General features: G+C 44.2%; 1 protein-coding gene across 3 annotated transcripts in view; it reads right to left on the bottom strand.

Moving 5' to 3' along the window:
• The window catches only part of SLC4A10 (solute carrier family 4 member 10), a 223,203-nt gene extending 203,828 nt beyond the window's left edge, over positions 1–19,375 (bottom strand). Inside the window, exon 1 of one of the 3 annotated variants that reach the window (XM_038750972.1) lies at positions 19,203–19,375. In XM_038750972.1, coding sequence (XP_038606900.1) covers positions 19,203–19,250 — 48 coding nt within the window. In that variant the 5' untranslated portion in view covers positions 19,251–19,375. The remainder of the gene's footprint in view (positions 1–19,202) is intronic. The other 2 variants (XM_038750973.1, XM_038750974.1) reach the window with 2 other exon arrangements.
• Between the last annotated feature and the right edge of the window lie 315 nt (positions 19,376–19,690).

Genomic DNA, 19,690 nt, shown 5'->3' with positions numbered 1-19,690 from the left:
GTTACTAGTAATACAGAGTAACAAAAGTATGCACCATGAAGTACTTCATATGCCACTGCCTTATTTGAAAATGGGTTGCCTAATTCTTAGGTACTTTGCATCTATATTGTCCTGCTACACATCCTTATCGCTTATTTCTATTTGCCCTTCATACTGAAACTACTGGTGAGAATTGATAAGAGAATGCCAGAGAATTCTTCCTGCCCAGGGCAGGGATTAAAACAATTTAGCTTGCAAATTTTTCAGTTATTTCCTTTAATGAATTGGAGCCACGGAAAAGTGCACCCAGGTACTAATACTTGACCTTGGGTATTGCAGCTTCAATAAATTAAATGAAAGTGTAAAAAAACAAACTTCAATCACTTTATGGATCAAATTAATTTCCTAAATGTGGGGGGAGTCCTGTTGCTGGGCTTCCATTATGACTCCACTCCACCACTTTCTCCACCTTCAAATCATTACAGCACTTGTGTATATTTGTACCTACTTATTATTCTATTTATTTTATGATGCGTATACATCTATAATTCCATTTATCTGTTTTGATGCTATTGATGCCTGTCCACTTGTTTTGTTGTCTGTCTCCCTCTTCTAGACTGTGAGCCCGTTGTTGGGTAGGGATTGCCTCTATCTGTTGCTGAATTGTACTTCCAAGCGCTTAGTACAGTGCTCTGCACACAGTAGGTGCTCAATAAATACAACTGAATGAATTACTAAGGTCACACCTCCTCTAAGAGGTCTTCCCCAATTAAGCCCTCTTTTCCCGGCTCACTCTCCTTTCTCCTATGCCTTTCAATCTGTAACCTTGAGCCATTATTTGCCCCACCTCAACCCCAAAGCACTTAGGTACACATCTTTATATTACACATTAATAAATGGCTTATTCTTATTAATGTCAGTCTCCCCCTCTAGACCACAAGCTCATTATGGTCAGAGAATGTGGGTGCTAATTCTGTTGTACTATACTCTCCCAAGCACTTAGTACAGTGTTCTGCACATAGCAAGGGCTCAATAAATATGATCCTTAATGGGGCATCAAATGAAGGATCTTTGTTCTAAATAAACATATGCTTCAGTCAGTTCTTTTATTCCCCTGATCTGGAGAGTGCAATAGAGAACTCTTTGAAGTGCTAAAATCAGTGGCATCTTCTGGACTTCAGATGGTCTCTTCTCCCAAGTGATCCTCATGCCAACAGTACTGTATGATAGCAAATTTGGGGATAAGTAAGTACAACTTCTCATAGTTTGTTTCTAAATTTGAAGCTAATTTTCAGGGATTGCCCCCCAGAGTCACTATCCTCTGGAGAAAATCCCTGTAGATTTAAATCCCAGAGTCACTATCCTCTGGAGAAAATCCCTGTAGATTTTAAATTGTTGATTTTAATCTGTTATTTTTTCCCTTTGGGTCCATTTCCAGACCGGAAGCCAGGGATGATATTTGAGTCACTATTCACATTTTCTTCCATTTACACTGCCACTTCACACCTTTATAAGTGCTTAATGTTATTGATAAACTGAGAAGAAACTGGTCCACAAAGAAAAAAAAAAATCGAGTTAATTGGAAAAAAGATGCCAGAGTTTCCACAAGCTTCCCAGCCAAATTCATCACCCCTGAGATGGTGGGATGTAATCTGTGCCTCCCCAGTGCATTCAGGTTCACATTTTATATTATCATCAATCAGTGGCATTTATTGAACCCTTACTGTGTGCATAGCACTATAATAAGAGCTTGGAAAAGTACAATAGAGTTGGGAGACATAATCTGATTTGCTTGTACCACCCCTCAGCCCCGCTGAGTTTAGTATAGGGCTTGGCACAAAGCAAGCACTTAATACCACAATTATTATATTATTATTAAATAAGGGCTTAGTCCAGAATAAATACCATAAGCATTACTAACATTATTATTACTAATAATAATAAATATGGGCTTAGTCAGGGAAGACCTCTTAGAGGAATGTAATTTCAGAGAGGCTTTCAAGGTGGGGAGAGAGATGGGCTGTTGGATTTGGAGGGGAGGGAGTTCCAGGCCAGAATGAAGATGTAGGCAAGAGGTACAGTGAGTAGGTTAGCGTTACAGGAGTAGAGTGTGCAGGTTGGGTTATAGTAAGAGATCAGCGAGGTTAGGTAAAAAGAGGGAGAGCTGATTGAGTTCTCGAAAGCAAATGGTAAAGAGTTTCTCATTGATACAGAGATGGATGAGAAACCAATGGAGGTTTTTTTGAGAAGTGGGGAAATGTGGACTGAATTATTTTTAGAAAAATAATCTATGGAGCAGAGGAAAGAATGGAGTAGTGATGAGAGAAACAGGAGGCAAGGAGGTCAGTGAGAAGACTTAGCCAGTAGTCACAGTGGTGCAAGATAAATACCTGGACTAGTGTGGTAGCAGTTTGGACATAGACGAAGGGGTGGATTCTAGGGATGTTGTGAGGAGAATTTACAGGATTTGGTGACAGACTGAATATGCTAGTTGAACGAGAGAGATGAGATGAGGATATTGCCATGGTTACAGGCTTGTGAGACAGGGAGGATGGAGGGGTTGTGTATAATAGGTAAGTCAGGAGAAGAACAGGGTTTGGGTGAGAAGACAAGGAGTTCTGTTTTGAAAAAGCTAAATTGGAGAGGTCAGCAAGATTTCCAAATAGAGATATCCTGAAAGCAAGAAGAAATGAAAGACTGTAGAAGAGCAGACATTTGGGAATAATCCAGATAGAGATGGTAATTGACTGAACTGCTACAGGAATGAAGGAGTTCTCCAAGGGAGTTAATATTGAGAATAGGAGGAGACCCAGAACTGAGCCTTGAGGGACTACCACAGTTAGGGGTTGGGAGGCAGAGAAGCAGCCCACGAAAGACTGAGAATGAGCAGCCAGTAATAAAAAAAATTCAAGAGAGGACAGTGATGCCAAGGTTGGAGAACATTTCCAGGAGAAGGGGGTGGTCTACAGTGTCAAAAGCAGCTGAGAAGTCTAGGAGAATTGGTATGGCATAGAGGCCATGGATTTGAAAGGAGGAGGTAATTAATGACTTTGAAAAGGGCAGTATTCATGGAGTGGAGTGGCAGAAGCAAGATTTCAAGGGGTCACATAGAGAATTGAAAGGCAGCAAGAGGAAACAATGGGTATAAAAAACTGACCTGAGGAGTTTTGGAAAGGAAAGGTAGGAGGGAGATCGGGTGACAACTGGAGAGGGTGCCACGGGGTCAAGGGAGGCTGATTTTCAGGATAGGGGATACATGAGCATGTTTGAAAGCAGTGGAAAAGCTTTTGGAGAGTGAGCAGTTGAAGATGGAAATCAGGGAGAGAAGAAAGGAGGGGGCAAGTGTTTCCATAAAGTGCAAAGGGATGGAGTTGGTGGCTTCAGTGGAGGGGGTAGATTTTAAGAAGAGACAGAAGATCTCCTCTAGAGATACTGCTGGGAAGGATGGGAGACTTGAAGAGGGGGTAAGAGGAGGGTGGAACTGGAGAAGTAAACTCAGTTGAATAGCTCTATGTTGTAGTAGACTTTAAAAGTATACTGAATTAGCCTAGCACATAAATATAAGGAGTTATAACTAGCCCATCACTAATGCGGTTTTAAATGATGTATAGGTCACTAAAAGGAACCTAAAAGGACAGTCTAGATTTCAGTTCATCTGTTCCCTGTCCAGTACTGATATGGTCCCAGACATCTTTATGTCCAGGATTTTTGAATACCCAGGTTCCCTTTATCTCAGTTCCTATCACCAAATCCCATGGCCCAGAAGAGACACTTATGTATCCATCTGTAATTTATTTATTTATGTCTGTCTCTCCCTCTTGATTGTAAGCTTGTTGTGGGCAGAGGATGTGTCTGATTACTGTTGCATTGTACTCTCCCAAGTGCTCTGCATACAGGAAGCACTCAATAAATACAATTGAATGAAAGAGGGGACTGTGTTTTTAGGGCTCTGAGGTTGGAACACAGTGGCTCTAAAGCAAGGAGAGGGGTCATCCCACTGAGATACTCTAGGTTCTGAGGATTCGCACAAAAACCCCTTTGCTCTCCTTATAATGCTATTCTTATGCCATATTACCTACATCACATATGTAGCCCAGTGTAAAACTATAACATCCAGGTCGGCAAAGAGGCATCCAGTCTTCCTGAGTGCCATCTGTGGCTTCTCTCAATATATTTTAATCAAAATCCTCAAGTTCTGTAAAAATATTGCAGATTACTATCCTATCTTGAATATTTACTGGAAACCACCTAGATCTCTAAGGTTAATGAAGATTGACAAAACTCCCCATAAAATAGACTCCGGCAACCAGATGCATTTTGAATCTGATGGAAGTGCTCCTATTTTTCCATACCTAACTGAATAGAGCCTGGAAGACACAACTTACTTCCAGGTCACTTGCCACTTCAGAGAAGGCCAAGATTATTGACTCCAGCACAGTAGCCTTTCCAACTAGTCATGATCCAGAGCCTGGTCACTCTGCAGCTCTCCCTCTCTCCTTCCTTTTTTGTGGAGCAGTCATCACCCACTCCCAACGGTACTGAAAGAATTTGGTGCTGAGCAAAGATCTGGGAGCCAACGCCACTCTTACCTTAATAAGAATGGTAAGGAGGAAGAGAAAGAAGAGGATTCATCGTAGCTCGGCTCCCCTTAACCAAGTTCAGACCAGCTAGTTGTGCTAGCTCATTAAAAGCTCCAGATTTCAAGATTGGAGTAGACTTGCCCTAGCCTCTTATCTTTCACACCTATACTAGCCCCAGGGACAAGTTAATTACTCAGAAGTTCCACTGAAAATTTAGAAACTTGAATAGGTTAGCATTCCCCAATATTTAGAACAAAGGAACATTAACATTAAGCCCAGTACTAATCAACTCCGCTACCTGCAACAATCTAAAAACAATTAGCCTTGGGGAACAGTCTGTGCCTCAGCCTAAATATTGCAGGAAGAAAAGCTGAGCTCTGATTTGAGGTATGCAGACTAAATGACAAATGGGGCTGGCAAGATCAACCCCCATTTGGAAAGAAAGGGCGATTTCCCTCTTTAAATCCTTTTTTCTTTACTGATTTCAATCCTATTTGATGTTCCAGTAACTTGTTTTTCATTGTTTAATTTTTTTAATTATTACTATTTTGAAAGAGACAATAGTAGCCTTAGAGATTAGGGGTAGATGTGTGAAATTATGAAACAGAACTTCTTGCTATTATACATACAGACATAATTTGTAACCCACTAAATATTGATTTTCAAGTATATTAATCTAGAACATCAATAATAATAATAATGGTATTTGTTAGGCACTTACTATGTGCCAAGCACTGTTCTAAGCACTGGGGAAGATACAAGGAGGTGTTGTCACCTATCATAAGATGACTTGGCATCTGTCATGCTTTCTTCATATTCTGGAAATTTTTCATGAACATTAACCTCCAAATACTTCTGAAAAAAAGAGCTGAATGGCAAACAACATAACCTAACATATAAGCTTCAAAACTGTAGAATTTTGTCTTTTATTTCTTGAGTTTTTCCACGCTTTTAAACCAACTTGCCCTTACCTGCCAGGGGAGACCCAGATAGCACAATTAATGGAGTCAACATTCTGTACTAGACATCAGTCTGGTATTTATTAAGCACTCCATTTCAGAGCACTGTATTAAATGCTGGGAGAGTACAAAATGATAGAGTTGGTAGACATAATAGTGCCCATGAGGAGATTACAGTTTAGAGGTGGAGACCGTAAAATAAATATACAGATAGAAAAAAATGGTAGAGTGTAAATTAATATACATAAGTGCTGCAGGACTGAGGAAGAGGTGAATATCAAATGGCTTAGGGGGCACAGATATCAGTGCTTAGGCAATGCAGAATGGACAGCAAATTGGGGAAATGAGGGTTTATTCAGGGAAGGCTTCTTGGAGGAGATGTGATTTTAGGAAGATTCTGAAGGTGGGACAGTGGTGATCACTTGGATAGGAATGGAAAAGCAATGAGCTAGATGAGACAGATGAGTTGAAGGTACAGGATAAACATTCCCCGGTAGGTAATGGACAAGTACTGCAAGTTTCTATGGCCGCATTTTTGAAATAGCAAACAAAGATGCTGTATCAAAGGTACTTATTGAGAAACACTCTGGGCATGTCACTCCCCACCTCAAAAATCTCCAGTGGTTGCCTATCAACCTCTGTATCAAGCAAAAACTCCTCACTATTGGCTTCAAAGCTCTTATCACCTTGCCCCTGCTACCTCACCTCCCTTCTCACCTTCCCAGGGCAGCGCACATACTCCGCTCCTCTGGTGCTAACCTTCTCACTGAGCCTCGTTCTCGCTTGTCCTGCTGTCGACCCCTGGCCCATGTCCTACCTCTGGCCTGGAATGCCCTCCCTCCTCACATCCACCCAACTAGCACAATTCCCCACTTCAAAGCCCTACTGAAAGCTCACCTCCTCCAGGAGGCCTCCCAGACTAAGCCCCCCTTTTCCTCTGCCCCTCCTCCCCATTGCACTGCTCCCTCCACTCTATCCCCCTTCTCGCCCCACAACACTTGTGTATATATGTAAAGATTTACTATTCTGTTTATTTTATTAATTATATGCACATACCTATTTATTGATGCCTGTTTGTTTTGTGCCTGTTGTTGGTCAGGGATTGTCTCTGTTGCTGAACTGTACTTTCTAAGCGCTTAGTACAGTGCTCTGCACACAGTAAATGCTCAATAAATATGATTGAATGAATTAATGAATATTCTGTGCAGAGCATTCTTCTAATGAAAGATATTAAGCTATTGGTAGAGTACAATAGCGCTAGCATCACTTTCAGTGAAGTTACAATCACATTCAAAACCGAGAATAGGTTACTTCCTTATAATGAGAAATCAAAAGTCAAGCAGCAGGCTAGGAAGAGTGCTCTTATCACTAGACTTGTCATGCCTCCCTACAAGGGCCTGGTTTAGAATTACTGTTTTGTAATGGCCCATTAATTTGACGATGGAACACATCTGCAGTTTTCAAGCAAAGTGCTCTGGCTAGGGAATGCTGGGAAACACCATAAAACCAATCAACTGAATTCAGCAACATGGGATGGCTTTAGGTGGGGAATAGCTGTACTAAAAGGATCTTACAGCCCAAAGAGGAGGAAAAAAACTGCATCCACCTTTCCCTACGAATAGTAGCCCGTTTTTATTTAAGTGCAGGATAGACTTCTGATCACACAGCAGCCTATTCAGTTAAACCTTCACAGACTGACCACAAACCCCAGCAGTCTGAATTCTTGCTTATTGACAGATAAGCTGAAGCTGAGCTCCCGTTTACACTGCATGACTTCAAGTTTCTCACTGACTTTGAGAAGCCCCTTCATGGGGAGACGCAGATAGCCATTCGAAGAGGCTTAAGGAACTCCTAGGTCTTTCCAAGGGTACTGGGGCTTAATCAGTCAATGGTATGGTGTGTGCAGAGCACTGCCCACATGCTTGGAAGAGTATAAGTTAATAGTTGTTGTTAATAAACTTGGAAATTGTTTCTAGAACTTCAAAAGGGCTAGTAGTTCACAACTGCAAAGCTCCATAATAAATGGCACTTGGCCCCTCAAATTTCTTAAAGTTTTTCTTTCCTGAGTCCAAGTGGCACCCTATATACACTGAGTGGGGTGGGGGGGTGATGGAAAATGAGGTGGCATTCAAAAACAAGTGGCTCTGAGCATTTAATAAAGCCCTTCCTCAAACTGCACCCCAAGACCCCTGCAGGAAATGAAGTTAATTCAGGACAAGTGGACAGTCAGTGATTCTGGGGACCCAATGACATTTTTGCCTAGTCAGCTGTCCATTGTTCAAATAATTTATTTTCTTATTTTCAACTAGAACCCAAATGATTACTGAGGTGCTGACTACCCTACTAATTGAGGGGTTTTTATGCCTGTGTTAGATTTCTTCTAGGGATCATAATTTGTGAGAATAGAGCAACACAAAAATAGAGGCTATAATGACGGATTGGGAAGTTTTCAAGTCGAAATAAGTGACTGAACATTTCCAAGCAGACTATTATTTCTTCTGCCGCTGCACTCAATATTCATCAAGCCTACAGGCTGTCATTTGGGGGAGAGAGGAAAATGAACGGAAAGGAAATGGGAAGAGAAAGCTTATTTATTTGACTAAATGAAGAAATAGCACTTTAGTGCCATTTTTTCTATAGTGACTACACCAATAAAATATTTCTCTTCCCTCCATGTACCTTCCCTGATTTCCCTTCAGATTCAGTTTCGGGGATGCTGAAATGCCAGGCCTGCTAAAACTTTACCAGACATCAGAGTTTCTTCAGAACTGGACTTCCTTACTTTTTCCCCCTCACAGACCTGAACAGTTGGGAATAAGCTGTTTGTTTTTTCTCCTTTAAGAATACAATGATTACCTTTCCAACTCCCTGGAAATGAAGAAGTTGATGTCTGAGATACAACAAAAACTGTGCAGGGCAGTCAATAGGGAAGACCAAAGAAGAAAGTTTAGGGTTTTTGTTGTTGTTCTAAAAGTGGCCTCCACAGCCCCCAAACAGGGTTCAGAAACCCCCAACTCTGATACATGGGAACCAACGTTATTAAGAAATCTTGGCATCACAATCATTTCACAGCCAGGCTTGGTCCACAGTTCTAAGACATTTTTGTAAGAAAAAAAATACCAGGCCAGTACTGGTAACAGGTTTAGAGAAGTAATAAATACTAGCCCTGGGGGTGGTATTTCCTTATTATTAATTATTACTTGCTCTTTTTTGGTTCATTTTTGAAATTATGAGTCTTTGGCTCCTTACTAATTTGTATGGCTGCCCCCTTTAAACTGTAATTCCTCCACCCTCTACACTGTAAACTCCTTGTGGGCAGGTAATGTGCCTACCAACTCTGTTGTATTGGACTCTCCCAAGTGCTTAGTACATTGCTCAAGAAATACCACCAACTGATCGATTAAATAGTCCTCACTCCTCCAAATTACCAATGGGTGTCTCAACCTATTCCTGGAATCACAAGTCTTCATTTGCTGGAAAAAGGACTAAGGAAAATTGTGCCAGAAAAGATCTTTCAGCACATCCTCAGGATGAATGCCTCATGACAACATGGGCAACTTCTACTTTACCAGAAATAAACTTGTCATGTCCTACATGGTATACCCAGCTGGTGACCACGTAAGCCTCACACCTCCTCTTCTATCAATTTCTACTCCACCTCTCTTTAAAATTGTCCTCCCCTCTTCCCACATATGAATTTTTATTTTTTTCTCCATTTCCCTTCGGCAACCACATACCCACTGCTTCCAACACGACCAACATCTCCAAACCTATTCCCCTTGTTCCTCTGTGTCTCCCTCCCTTCTTGCCTAGTTCCGCTTTCCACCAAGGGCCAGTCTCCGAGGATGTGAGGGTTCCCAGAAGCAGCAGGTTGTAATGAGTGGTCACAGTCGGCCACAGTAAACGATGGTTAAAAAAAAAAAAGTAGTGGTGGTTGAGAGGGGCCCACAGAATAATAGGGAAATGAGGGGAAAGGATATATGAGTGCAGAGAGGACAGGAAGGAGAAGAGACATTTTAAAAAGAGTGGGAGTGAGTAAGGAAGAAATAAGGGTGAAGATGGACCCCAACTGGGGACACAAGCCTAGTCTACCATTACCACGTTCTTCCCCCATTGCTACAGAGGAACCAGTTTTAATGCAGGCTATGCTAGCCTGTGAATTTTTTCTCACTTTCCCACTCCTCAGCCCCCTCCCCGGGGGACTGGCCCACAATGCAGACACCAGTCCAGCCCCAGGTACAATTTGATCTTGGAATAAGCCATAGTGGGAAAGATGAGCTTGGGGGAAAAAAAGCTCTCTTCTGGACTGACTCTTTCTTTTCCATTTATTCTTGTGGTGGGTGGGGGGTGCAGGTGACCTAACATGACCTAGTGGAAAGAGCCTGGGCCCGGGACTCAGAGAACCTGGGTTCTAATCCCAGTTCTTCCACTTGTCGGCTGTATGACCTTGGATAAATCACTTCAATAGGCCTCAGTTACCTCAACTGCAAAATGGAGATTAAGACTGTGAGCGCCATGCAGGACAGGGACCGTATACAACCTGATTTGCTTGTTTCCCACCCCCCTACTCCCAGAGCTTACTACAGTGCCTGGCACATAGTAAGCCTTAACAAATATGACAATTATTATTACTAGACCCCAAATCTAGGCCACAGGAGTATCCACTGTCAGCTAGCACTGATCTAATTTCTAAGCACCAGTAATCGGCTCTTAAGAAAGTTTCTCCAGTGAGATACCCAGACAAACTTAATACCCAAGGTAAACATTAACTTTTTGCAAGTAACTTTTTGGCTGTTTTAAGCTTCTCACTCCTTAAATCATGTAGTTCCTGCACTCAGACACATCACTGTCTGTTGCCATGGAGGTGACTGGGACCAACAAATTTAGAATCAACACTTCCCCGGTATAAAAAGGAGAAGGGATTTTGCAGCAAGGATGTCTTAAAAAAAATACATCACCTAATACAGGGCAGAGTTACCCTGCAAGCTCTCCATGAATAGTAATTGAATTTACTGTATATTTAAGTTTTTAGATCAGGATTTTTAAATGCATACCTAACATTCCTAACTTTATGGCTTATACTACTATATACTAATCTTGAATTTCCCACTACACACATGTTTTTTCATGTGGATTATGACAGCTCCATGTAGGACAGGAACTATGTCTGATATTGGGCTTGAACTCTTTAGACTGTGAGCCCACTGTTGGGTAGGGACTGTCTCTATATGTTGCCAACTTGTACTTCCCAAGCGCTTAGTACAGTGCTCTGCACACAGTAAGCGCTCAATAAATACGACTGATTGATTGAACTGTACCCATGCATTTAACACAGTGCTGGGCACATTATTAGATGTGGCATTCATTAAATATTCATTAACTGTGATTACGGTTTAGAATAGTGCTACAGTATTTAGAGCAGTGCTTGACACAATAGTAAGCGCTTGAATACCAAAGACAGATTATTAATAATAATAGTACTTGTTAAGCACTCACTATGTGCCAAGCACTGTTATAAGCACTGGGGTAGATACAAGGTTACAGTCCTTGGCACATAGTAAGCACTTAATAAATGCCATTATTATTGTGCTTGAACTTTTTAGACTGTGAGCCCACTGTTGGGTAGGGACTGTCTCTATATGTTGCCAATTTGTACTTCCCAAGCGCTTAGTACAGTGCTCTGCACATAGTAAGCACTCAATAAATACGATTGATGATGATGATGATGATTATTATTATTATTATGTGCCAAGCAGCATTCTAAGCACTGGGGTAGATACAAAGTAGTCACAGGTGGGACACAGTCCCCGTCCTACAAAGGGCTCACAGTCTTAATTCCCATTTTACAGTTGACTTAACTGAGGCCCAGAGAAATGAAGTGACTGGCCCAAGGTCACAAAGCACACTTGATGCAGAGCTAGGATTAGAACCCATGACCTTCTGGCTCTCAGGTCAGAATGTGAGATCTCTTATTTTGTATCTACTTGTTCAAGAGTTTTTCAATAAAGTACTCACCTCCTATAAAATTAACCCAATCAATCCATGGTATTTATTGAGCAGTAACTGGGAGCAGAACACTATACTAAGCATTTGGGTGAATACAACACAGTTGATAGACATTTTCCTAGTCCAAGAGGAGCTAACAGTTTAGAGGGCAAGACAGACATTAAAATAAGTTACAGATATGTAATTTATGGGGCTGAGGGTGAGGTGAATAGCAAGAGCTTAAACAGTATAGATCCAAGATCCAACACAGAGAGGGAGTAGACATGTAGACATGAGGGCTGTGAGCCAATTAATATGCAAAATCTATGAGGAGAGAAATAAGATCACTGTATGCTTGTTTCTATTGCTTTGACATTTTTGAGTTTTATGTGCCAAAATTATCCCAAATGCACTGCACACACTAACTGAAGCCCACTTGACTCCAACCACTCTAATGGCTCCAAGTGTTTCTCTATGTGTTCATACACAAGCTTGGACTTTACATCAAGTGTTACATCTTAAATTTAGATGACATTTGTTAAGCACTTACTATGTGCAAAGCACTGTTCTAAGTGCTGGGGAGGATACAAGGTGATCAGGTTATCCAACGGGGGGCTCACAGTCTTAACCCCCATTTTACAGGTGAGGTAAATGAGGCACAGAGAAGTTAAGTGACTTGCCCAAAGTCACACAGCTGACAACTGGTAGAGCTGGGATTTGAACCCATGACCTGCCTCCCAAGCCCGAGCTCTTTCTACTTAGACACACTGTTCTCTATTATTATTATTATTCTTATTATGTGCCATCAAGTCACTTCTGATTCATAGCGACTCCATGGATATGCTCTCTCCAGAACATCCTGTCCTCTGCCATAATCCGCAACCTTTCTAATGGTTCTTCTGTTACCGTTGTTATGGTCTCTATCCATCTAGCTGCTGGTCCGCCTCTTCCACGTTTTCCTTGGACTTTTCCTAACATTAGTGTCTTCTCCAGAGAATTAGCCCTCCTGATTATGTATCCAAAATATGGAAATCTAAGTCAATCAATCAATCAATCGTATTTATTGAGCACTTACTGTGTGCAGAGCACTGTACTAAGCGCTTGGGATGTACAATCAATCATATTTATTGAGCGCTTACTGTGTGCAGAGCACTGTACTAAGCGCTTGGGAAGTACAAGTTGGCAACATATAGAGACAGTCCCTATCCAACAGTGGGCTCACAGTCTAGAAGGAACAGAGAACAAAACCAAACATATTAACAAAATAAAATAAATAGAATAGATATGTACAAGTAAAATAGAGTAATAAATATGTACACACATATATACATATATACAGGTGCTGTGGGGAAGGGAAGGAGGTAAGATGGGGGGGATGGAGAGGGGGACGAGGGGGAGAGGAAGGAAGGGGCTCAGTCTGGGAAGGCCTCCTGGAGGAGGTGAGCTCTCAGCAGGGCCTTGAAGGGAGGAAGAGAGCTAGCTTGGCGGATGTTGGGTGGGAGGGCATTCCAGGCCAGGGCGAGGACGTGGTTCGGGGATCGACGGTGGGACAGGCGAGAACGAGGTACGGTGAGGAGATTAGCAGCAGAGGAGTGGAGGGTGCAGGCTGGGCTGTAAAAGGAGAGAAGGGAGGTGAAGTAGGAGGGGGCGAGGTGATGGAGGGCCTTGAAGCCGAGAGTGAGGAGTTTCTGCCTGATGTGTAGGTTGACTGGTAGCCACTGGAGATTTTTGAGGAGGGGAGTAACATGCCCAGAGAGTTTCTGGACAAAGACAATCTGGGCAGCGGCGTGAAGTATGGATTGAAGTGGGGAGAGACAAGAGGATGGGAGATCGGAGAGGAGGCTGATACAGTAGTCCAGATGGGATAGGATGAGAGCTTGAAAGAGCAGGGTAGTGGTTTGGATGGAGAGGAAAGGGCAGATCTTGGCAATGTTGCGGAGCTGAGACCGGCAGGTTTGGTGATGGCTTGGATGTGAGGGGTGAACGAGAGAGCGGAGTCGAGAATGACACCAAGGTTGCGGGCTTGTGAGACGGGAAGGATGGTAGTGCCGTAACAGTGATAGGAAAGTCAGGGAGAGGGCAGGGTTTGGGAGGGAAGACAAGGAGTTCAGTCTTGGACATGTTGAGCTTTAGGTGGCAGGCAGACATCTAGATGGAGATGTCCTGAAGGCAGGAGGAGATGCAAGCCTGGAGGGAGGGGGAGAGAGCAGGGGCAGAGATGTAGATTTGGGTGTCGAATTATTTGGCCTTCCAAAGACCACTTGGGTTTAATTTGCTCTGAATAGCTGCTTTAGGGCAACCAAATCTGTTCTCAGTTGCCCATCCTCAGAACCAGTTTGCAGGAAGGAGGAAATGTGGAGTTAAACCTTGTTTTCTGCCCAGGTTCACCTAGGGTTGAAGTACAGGAGAAGGTGAGTTTTGAAAATGGACGATGGATGTAGTAGGTGGGCCAGGCCTAACCCCTCAGGCTGGTTTCTTTCACTTATGACAAGATCAGGTGGAACGTCCTGCATTGAATACACTCTGTTCCTCTCGAGTCAACCTACTCACTAAGCCTCATTCTTGCACTCCTGCTGGCACCCTTTGCTACTACCTGGCACTTCCTCCCTTTTCACTGCCAAAAGACTACTGTGCTCCTCATCCTCAAGTTCTTTTTGCAATCTCATGTCCTCTGGGAGGCTATCTAGGTTCATCTTTCACCTCCACACTGTGTACACCCCCTTACCCCAGCTAACATTTCAGCACCTCCATGATAACACTTGTATACTCATACATATTGCTTATGTATATATCTTTTTACTCTATAGCTGCCTCCTTGTATAATTATGTATAATTCCTCAAAAATCTCCAGTGGCTACCAATCAACCTATGCATCAGGCAAAAACTCCTCACCCTCAGCTTCAAGGCTCTCCATCACCTTGCCCCCTCCTACCTCACCTCCCTTCTCTCCTTCTACAGCCCAGCCCGCACCCTCCGCTCCTCTGCCGCTAATCTCCTCACCGTGCCTCGTTCTCGCCCGTCCCGCCGTCGACCCCCGGCCCATGTCATCCCCCTGGCCTGGAATGCCCTCCCTCCGCACATCTGCCAAGCTAGCTTTCTTCCTCCCTTCAAAGCCCTACTGAGAGCTCACCTCCTCCAGGAGGCCTTCCCAGACTGAGCCCCCTCCTTCCTCTCCCCATCCCCCCCGCTTTACCTCCTTCCCCTCCCCACAGCACCTGTATATATGTATATATGTTTGTATGTATTACTCTATTTATTTTATTTGTACATATTTATTCTATTTATTTTATTTTGTTAATACGTTTTGTTTTGTTGTCTCTCTCCCCCTTCTAGACTGTGAACCCGCTGTTGGGTAGGGACCGTCTCTATATGTTGCCAACTTGTACTTCCCAAGCGCTTAGTACAGTACTCTGCACACAGTAAGCACTCAATAAATACGATTGAAAGTGAAAGCATTATGTAAGCTTGCTATGGGCAAGGAATGTGTCTATTATACTGTTGTGTTGTACTCTCCTTCCAAGTGCTTAGTATAATGCCCTGCAAACAGTTAGCGCTTAATACGGTTGATTGAATGATTATTTTAGTGACTGTTTCCCCCAACATTGCAAAGATCCTTGAGGGCAGGGTGCATGTCAGCTAATTTTTTATGGTATTTGTTAAGCACTTACTATGTGCCAGGCACTGTTCTTTTTTCTGGGGTAAACAAGGTAATCAAGTTGGACACAGTCCATGTCCCACAGGAGGCTCACAGTACTAATCCCCATTTTACAGATAAGGTAATTGAGGCAAAGAAGTGAAGTGACTTGCCCAAGGTCACCCAGCAGGCAAGACAAAGAGACTGGATTAGAACCTAAGTCCCTCTGATTCCCAGGCCCATGCTCTAGCCACTAGACCATGCTGCTTCTCTCCAAACTCTTGTACTCTCCAAAGTGTTTAGGACACCACTCTTCAAAGCATGATTGAAAGATCTCACCTGTAGATTTCCATAATGCTTTCACACTCATGAAACAATTATTATTTAATTATTATTATTCCACCAACCAGAAGGTGAGGGATCATCATCACCAGAACAGCATCAACTATGATGGGCACATTACTAAATGCCTGGAAACATTCAGTAGAAGCTAATGACAGTTTCTGTCAATCAATGTTATTTATAAAGCACTTACTGTGAGCAGAGTACTGTCCTATTCACTTGGGAGAGTAAAATTCAACAGAGTTTGTAGACACATTCCCTGCCCAAAACAAGCTGTTAATCTAGAGGGACAAGTTTATACTCCTTAAGAAGCTTACAGTTGAACAGGGTAGAGAAGCAGGTAGGAACTGCAAAAATAGGGCATAGATACAATGATGAAATTGAAAACAGGCAATTAAATAAATTCATAGTCAGATAGCCACCTTTATCACTAATGTTTAATAGGATGGCAAGCCCAGGAAGGTGGGTATTGAGATAGATGGTGCATATTTTGAGGGGGTAGGGGAAAAGACATGGTTTGACAGGTTTGAGGGGATAGGAGTTGGATGCAGAGAAAGAAGTGTAAAGAAACCCTGACTGGTCTTACTGATGAGGCAATCTTGTCTAGAAGTGACATTACTGCTGTAAAGACTGTTGAAAATGACAAGAAAGGAATTACCTCCAAATGGAGTTAATAACGAAGATCTAAAAAAAAATCCTCCAAAAAAGTGTAAGAAAAACACCTTATGCTTTAAAAGGGCAGATAGCCAAACACTATCATCAAGTTTGTCTTTTAAAAGAAAGGGGGTGTGGGTGTGTGGTGTGTACAAATATAATGTCAAATGCAAATTCAGGTGCCAGGTGCCTTCTTGACTAATTGAAATTCACCGGGACATAAATTAAATCATGATTTTCCCCAACTAAATTTTTACCAGCCTACTTGAGAGAAAAAGTTTTCATCATCAATGGAATTGATTGAGCACTTGTGTGCAGTACACTGTACTAAGCACTTGGGAAAGTACAATACAATGCTGGTAAGGATGGTCACTGTCCACAAGTGGTTCTGAGATAGGTGTCTTTTAAAGCCTCTTTCAAAGCTGATCTAGATCGCACCGTATGGCTGGCAAACTCTACTCAAAATGGTCAAAAGGGTTGGGTGAATTGGTCAAGACATGTCTGCTCTGGATTCCTTTCTGCTTCTGGTCCAAGAGACATGACTGATTCCTAGTTCATGTAATCACATTGGGAGAAAAGACCCAAGGGTCAAGTCAGGGGGTTTTAGGTTCTACCCCCTTCCCCACAGTCCTGCTACCTTTAAGACCAGCTCACTCTGGCAGAGAAGGGCAATACAAAATCCTGAGCGATATCTGGATGCCCACACTGAGAATATCCACTCTGGAGTCTCACATGGACCTAGAGCTGGGCCAGACTCGCATCAAGGGACAGGAACCCAGACCTTCTCATCTGGGCCTTCCTTGGGCCCAGAAGATGGATGCTTTGGGCAAGTCACTTAACTTCTCTGTGCCTCAGTTACCTCATCTGTAAAATGGGGATGAAGACTGTGAGCCCCCCGTGGGACAACCTGATCACCTTGTAATCTCCCCAGCGCTTAGAACAGTGCTTTGCACATAGTAAGTGCTTTATAAATGCCATCATTATTATTATTATGAGAGAACAGAGAGGCGGTGAAGAACGACACCACACAATCATGTGGGCAATAAACTGCATATGGAAAGTACTGTGGCCTCATGGAAAGCACATAAAGCCTGGGAGTCAGAGGTCCTAGGTTCTAATCCCAGCTCTTGTCTGTGTGACCTTGGGCAAGTCACAATTTCTCTGAACCTCAGTTTAATCTGTAAAATGGGGGTTCTGTACCTGTTGTGCTTCCTATTTGGTGAGCACCCTGTGGGATAGGGACTGTGACTGACCTGATTAACTTCTATCTACCGCAGTGCTTAGTACAGAGCTTGGCACGTTGTAAGCACTTAAATGCCATTATTATTATTCTTCAAGCCCCTGAATCCTATTGAGAGGATGCTGCAGTATCCACTGTTTTGGCAAACATGAGACACCAGACGTGCCACCAGCGGTACCCTAAACTGGGTAAGTGAGTTTTAGAGAAGGTTTGGCTTTGCCAGGTAAGGCTGTGTGTGGACAGTACTGCCACCGTTCCTCCCCCCACACCTAACCCAGATACTTTCTTTTAAGATCACCACTGCTCAGGCGACCTAACACCACTGCCCAGGCACCACCCTCTCAACATCTCAGGCTCTGGGAAAGTGGGAGTGACTTTTTCCCCCATCAGAGGTGGGCAGTTGGTGGTGGGTGTGAGAAAGAGGTTAGGTCTCTAGTTAGGTTAAATCCATTCAATCATTTATCGAGCACTTACCATGTGCAGAGCACTGTACTAAGCGCTTCCACCACAAGCCCATTCCACACTGGCCCAGGGTGGACATGGAGCAGGATATATGGAGACCCCTGTTTATAGAAGCAGTGTGGCTCAGTGGAAAGAGCACGGGCTTGGGAGTCAGAGGTCGTGATTTCTAATCCCAGCTCCGCCATTTATCAGCTATGTTACCTTAGGCAAATCACTTAACTTCTCCGTGCCTCAGTTACCTCATCTGTAAAATGGGGATTAAGATTGTGAGCCCCACGTGGGACAACCTTGTATCTCCCCAGCGCTTAGAACAGTGCTTTGCACATGGTAAGCGCTTAACAAATACCGTTATTCTTATTATCCTCCCCTAGGTGGGAAGAGATTCGCGGTATCTCCCTGGTTCCCTTTCCAGATGAAGCGTCCCCCAAGGAAGTGGGTGGGCTTTGGGGCCAAAGAGGAGGTGGGAAAAGGCAGGGGGGGCCCAGGGTGGCTTTGGGACTGATCTCTCTCCAGCCAACCCCCCTCCACACACACATTAGTGCACTGACCACAGAGGCTGGGAATCCTAGGAGTCAAGGGGTGGGTGGGGAGAAGAGGAGTCATGTGGCTGAAGGCCCTGTGGGAACAGGGGGCGAGCGGCGGGCGACCCCATAACTGCAAGCCCAGCCACATGGGAGGAGGTTCAGGCGTCGGGACTGAGGTGGGGGAGGGGGCAGGACTGGCTGGGCTGCGTTTGCTTGGATCCACAGCGGCGGGCGACCAATTTGGGCGAGTGGGCGAGCTGTCTCCCAGGGGGCAGCCCAGGGATGCGTCCCCTCTTTGTCCCTGGCCCGGTGATCCCACCTGCACACCTGCCAAGGCCGCCCTCGCCCGCCCAGGAGGATGCCAGGGATGGGGACGGGGGATGCTGATGGACCGGCTGCTGCCATCAGCGCCCACCTTAGAAAGGATGGATGTCCAGACAGAAAAACTAAGAGACAGGATCACAGGAGAGGGAAGGAGGGAGAAGAGAGAGAGAGAGAGACACACACACACACAGCTATCCCTGCTGCTTTAACCCAAACCCGGTGTCTTCAATCAGCTGGGAAACATGAGACATTTTACCGTTATGCATCCATATTGAGAAGGGAGGGAGAGAGAGAAAGCATCCCTATGCTTTGCTTGTTCATTTCAGTCACCCCGAGATGGGAGGCGACCCACGACCATATGCCATGGAGCAGGTCTCCCCCTCCCCTTTTCCCCCTCTCCCCCTCCACCTCCCCCCCATTTCCTCATAGTGCACACACCGCACCTGGCTAGCAGACCGCTCGCCTGGCAGGTTTTGCGGCCAACGGGGTTAATCAGCCTGACAGCAGCCGGTCTCTTACCGTGGGCAGCAGAGGCTCCATTTGTGCTCCTTGGTCTTTAATCTCCATGGTTTGAAACGCTTCTGGAACGGGCAGGGGCTCCGCAGCGGCTTCTGTGCCTTCCACTCAAGCCCAGCTCCAGCTCTGCTTAGTATTCGGATCAGGTAGCTCTGAAGCAGGAGGCGATTGCACTCACCACAGTCACATGGCTTCTACTCACTCAGGCTGCTGGCTGGATTGCACACGGAATGCTTGCAGCTCTGGGCCCTCCAGGGAGGGAGATACCCCAGCTCTTTATCACTGCCCACACCTGCCCAGTAAGGTAAACCTGTGGGCACTGGGCGGATGGGCTGGGCATAAAACCATCTAGCCCCAATTGATTTACAATGTACACCCTGTGCTAGGGGCTGGGATAAGGCTCTGAAATTCCCATCCTTCCTCCCTGCCTCTCAGGTAAATGAAGCCAGCCTCAATACAAAGCCCAAAACAGAGAAAACAAGGACCAAGGA

The sequence above is a fragment of the Tachyglossus aculeatus genome, chromosome 9 (genome assembly GCF_015852505.1).
Source record: "Tachyglossus aculeatus isolate mTacAcu1 chromosome 9, mTacAcu1.pri, whole genome shotgun sequence".
In the NCBI taxonomy this organism is placed as follows: Eukaryota; Metazoa; Chordata; class Mammalia; order Monotremata; family Tachyglossidae; genus Tachyglossus; species Tachyglossus aculeatus.
The sequence above is the reverse complement of the archived record's forward strand: the minus strand, read 5'-3'. Positions and strand labels throughout refer to the sequence as shown.